Raw genomic sequence first — 3,906 nt, forward strand, 5'->3', positions numbered from 1 at the left:
GTTTTTAATAATCACTCACGTACTTAGTGTGAAGACATGTTTGAACGAAGTATGATACATTTACTTATTTACAAGATAGGTAATCTTCGGAACTATTCAAACAAATCCCGATGTTCATAATTGGTCAATTATTTCGGTAAAATTGTTAGTTCTTTCAGAAATATATAAAAATTAATTCATTTCAGCGTTTCTACTTTTATTCACATTACTTTCCAAAACAATTGCAAGTAAATTAAATCAATCTTTTATGAGTTTACTACTAATTCGTGGTACTTAATTATATATATTTTAGTTAAGAAATGATAATGCTACAAGTACATCAAGATCTTTATGCACTCAATAACACTAAAATAATTTCTTGTTCTCGTTATTTTGTAATGGTCACACCAAATCCAATAATATGAACAAAATAATAATAAATAAATAAAACCAACGATTGTCACCTGTATACTCCGTCACTTCTTCTCCTATCAAGGCTGGCAAGAACTCGTACATAATGACATTCTGTAAATGCAAGTGTAGAGATTTGATAATTAGCTGCTTTGTACTAATACTAGAATTTGTTGGAACAGTAAGAAATGTTCTTTCTTCATTATTGTTATCCTTTATCATTTTTTTAAATTACAATTGTGAGTTATTCATACTGAAATTTCCAATTCTGAATTCATATGTAGTGTTTAGTTACAATCGCTTCGTGGATTTCTAGTGTTTCGAAACTGTGCACTGTACTGAAAGACAAGTATTTCGTGACAGGAGCAGTGAGGTATTTTGGTTAATATACTCTCCATGAATATTTTACTCGATAGAGCAAAAACAAACTATATATATATTGTGGAAATTATTTAGGTGAATTCAATATTAAATAAGGTTTCAATATTTTATCTGTTATTTTTTTTGGACCACGGGTAAATCTTAAGGCTTATAATGTCTGAAACCTGGTTTTGACTTCCGTGGCGAACACAACACAGGAATCTCACTGTGTAGCTTTGCACTTAACAACAACTAATCCAAAACAGGATTTTCTGGTTAGTTCAAAATTAGTGGTTCTGACTTCAATCAGAGGGGGCTCTGCCCTGTCCTCTGACTGTAACATTTATAAAACTCTTGGCTGAAACTGACGAGTATGTTTAGCGGTATATCGTCGCTAACATTTGGCCCTCGATGCGCAGCCTGACATGCTACCACTAAGCCACGCCTGGTCTATTACAAAAAACATAAAGGTGGCATCGGAAAAAGTTTTGAAATATAGCTTGGGTGATACAACTTTTCTGTATATCTCCCCCTAGTAACGTGTGAGGGTAACCAGAATCTTACTATGCCTTACATAAAAAATTGCCTACAGTAAAAAGCAAATACTCACACTAAAACTGTCTAAGCCTATAAGTATGAATGATAAAAAAAGGCGAAGCAATTTTGACAAAAGTCGATTATGTTACCTCAAAGAAAGACTATTTTTTGGATCAAAACGTGAAACATATGATAATAATATAAAGATCGAAATGCACAACCATATTCCTATTACTTATGAGTAAGTAGGACGGACATAGCCTAGTGGTTAACGTGCCGGACTGTGAATCTGAGGGTCCATTATTCATATCCCGTGCCATGGAAATGCGCCCCGCACTATGAGGTCATGGGTGCGTTATAAAAGTAAGGAATGGAATGAACGCATTCATTCCAGAGTATCCAGAAGAATAGTGAATAGGAGACCGACCAAACGAGGTTATTTTGCAAGAAGGGCTATCTGTAAACCGATATTAACCAGAATTCCCCGCCTCATCGTGTTACTCGAGCAAGACAGCATGCAACTTACAGTTAGGACACTGGTGACATATCTTTTCAGATGAGTCTTGTATCCGGCTTGTTAAAGCTGATGGTAAGATTCGTGTTCGTCGTTTGCCTGGAGAACAGATGATGTATGACTGTCTTTCCCACAAGAGGTGGTGCGGTACATGTTTGAGCAGCTATTCATCAAGGTGGAAAACTGCTCTTCATATTCTCCAGGGAAACGTCAATGGCGCCTCCTAAAGGCATTACGTGGAGTCGATATTTCTGCCATATGCTAGGGCAAGGTTTCGCAATAACTTTGTTTTCCATGATGACAATTTCACTGCCCAAAGTGCACTTATTGTATAGGATTATCTCGACCAGGAGGACGTTTCAAGATTGTTACAACCAGCAAAGTCTCCAGATTGTGATTTTATTGAAAACCCTAAACCAGGTTTTGTAGCTGAGTTGCAGCGTCTTCTAATGTCAAGTTGGGATGAAATCACGGTGAATTACATCAATAATTTCATTGACAGCATGCCACGTCGCCTTGCGAAGGTTATTAGAGTACAAGGAGGACCAACCAAGTACTGGATGTTTAATATGAACTGATATAAGGTTACAGACGCTATTTATGATAATTTTATGTTACATTTTGTTATTATGTATATATTGGTAAGGTTTTGTGTTGTGATAGGTGAAATACTGAATTACGCATCTTTCGACAGGTGTCTGATAAAATTGTTTGCTGTTCTAATAAATCGCTCATGATGTATATAGAACCTTTGTATTCCAGCTTAATAACAATGATGTAAGTTGTTATAAAATATGAAAACAGTCAAAACTGTAGAGTGAATAACTTTAACCACATTAATAAGTATAACGTGGGTCTAAAATCTTGAATGCAAACTTTGCGCAAGGTAAAAACATATATAACATTTTCACTCACCTAAGTGAATGTAAAAAAATAAAACATCTAACATGATATATGTATACTTTGCACACAACTAATACAATGCGTATTTACGACCAGCAGTAAATGCAAAGTAAGCCCAACGTATTGTAAGCATACTTTCGCTAATATTGTGGGTGTTTCATGATCTATTCATATGACAGTCTTGCCCCATTAATTAATAATGTAAGTTTTATGTCAATTGTTCGAATAAAAACTTGTTTAATGCGTTATTTTAAACAAGCATTTGAAATTTTGAGATAAACCGTCATTTATGGGTAGCAAGAGCTAATACAGGCTCATTATTTAAAAACATAAATCAAAAAGATTAAACACTTTTAAATAAACCACTACATGACACACCCATTAGAACTCGGGTGACCGTTGTTGGGTCAGCCGCCACACCCTTTGAGGTCGCCCAAATTGGGACATAATCCACATACCTCTTTATCAGTTGTACTGCTGGTTATTCAAAGTATTTAGTGGTATTGAAATTTTTTTCAAATGGTGATGTTATATGTATATACATACATATCTCTAAGTTTTACGTGATAATTCAAATTTGATCTAATTGTGTTGTAATTACAGAAAAGTGAATTCGTTTATTTGAAAGTTCATGATAACAGACAGAGAAGCATGTTTAAATAGGTCACATTTTTAAAACTGCTTCATTCTAACTTACAGTTCAAATGCATTGTGTGAAATAGCTTTCAGCTTGTGCATTGAGTAGATAATATTGAGCTGGTTCATTATCTTGATCAGTGCTTATTTTAACATGTTATTACCAGTATCAAGTTGCCATGGCAATAACTTACGATGGTAATTTAGTAGTAGGGCAATGTTGTTAATGTCCAAAATTTAACTATTACCTAATTCTGGGTTGTAATTGAACCTAAACGTTTACAAACTGCATCAATTGTTTGTTTCGAACATCCACAGAAAACTACAAAAAATCTAGCGGCGTTACACCTTCCTTATTTTGAACTGAGAGACTCGAGGGAAGACAATTAATCAACAGCACTCATTGTCAACTCTTGAGCTACTCTAATTGAATAGCAGGATTTCACCCTCACTCTTATACTGCTTCCACGGCTCCAAAGTGCGAAGCATTTTTATGCGGTTAAAGGACGTGAACCATAGATAGATAGATAATAACTTTTTTATTTTACTTCTCTTGCCAGCTGCCA

General features: G+C 34.8%; 1 protein-coding gene across 1 annotated transcript in view; it reads right to left on the minus strand.

The window, feature by feature from the left end:
* The window catches only part of LOC106457545 (dual oxidase-like), a 93,109-nt gene that overhangs the window by 43,525 nt on the left and 45,678 nt on the right, over window positions 1-3,906 (minus strand). The window contains exon 6 of the mRNA XM_013916977.1: window positions 431-504. Coding sequence (XP_013772431.1) covers window positions 431-504 — 74 coding nt within the window. The remainder of the gene's footprint in view (window positions 1-430; window positions 505-3,906) is intronic.

The sequence above is a fragment of the Limulus polyphemus genome, unplaced genomic scaffold, assembly GCF_000517525.1.
Source record: "Limulus polyphemus unplaced genomic scaffold, Limulus_polyphemus-2.1.2 Scaffold344, whole genome shotgun sequence".
In the NCBI taxonomy this organism is placed as follows: Eukaryota; Metazoa; Arthropoda; class Merostomata; order Xiphosura; family Limulidae; genus Limulus; species Limulus polyphemus.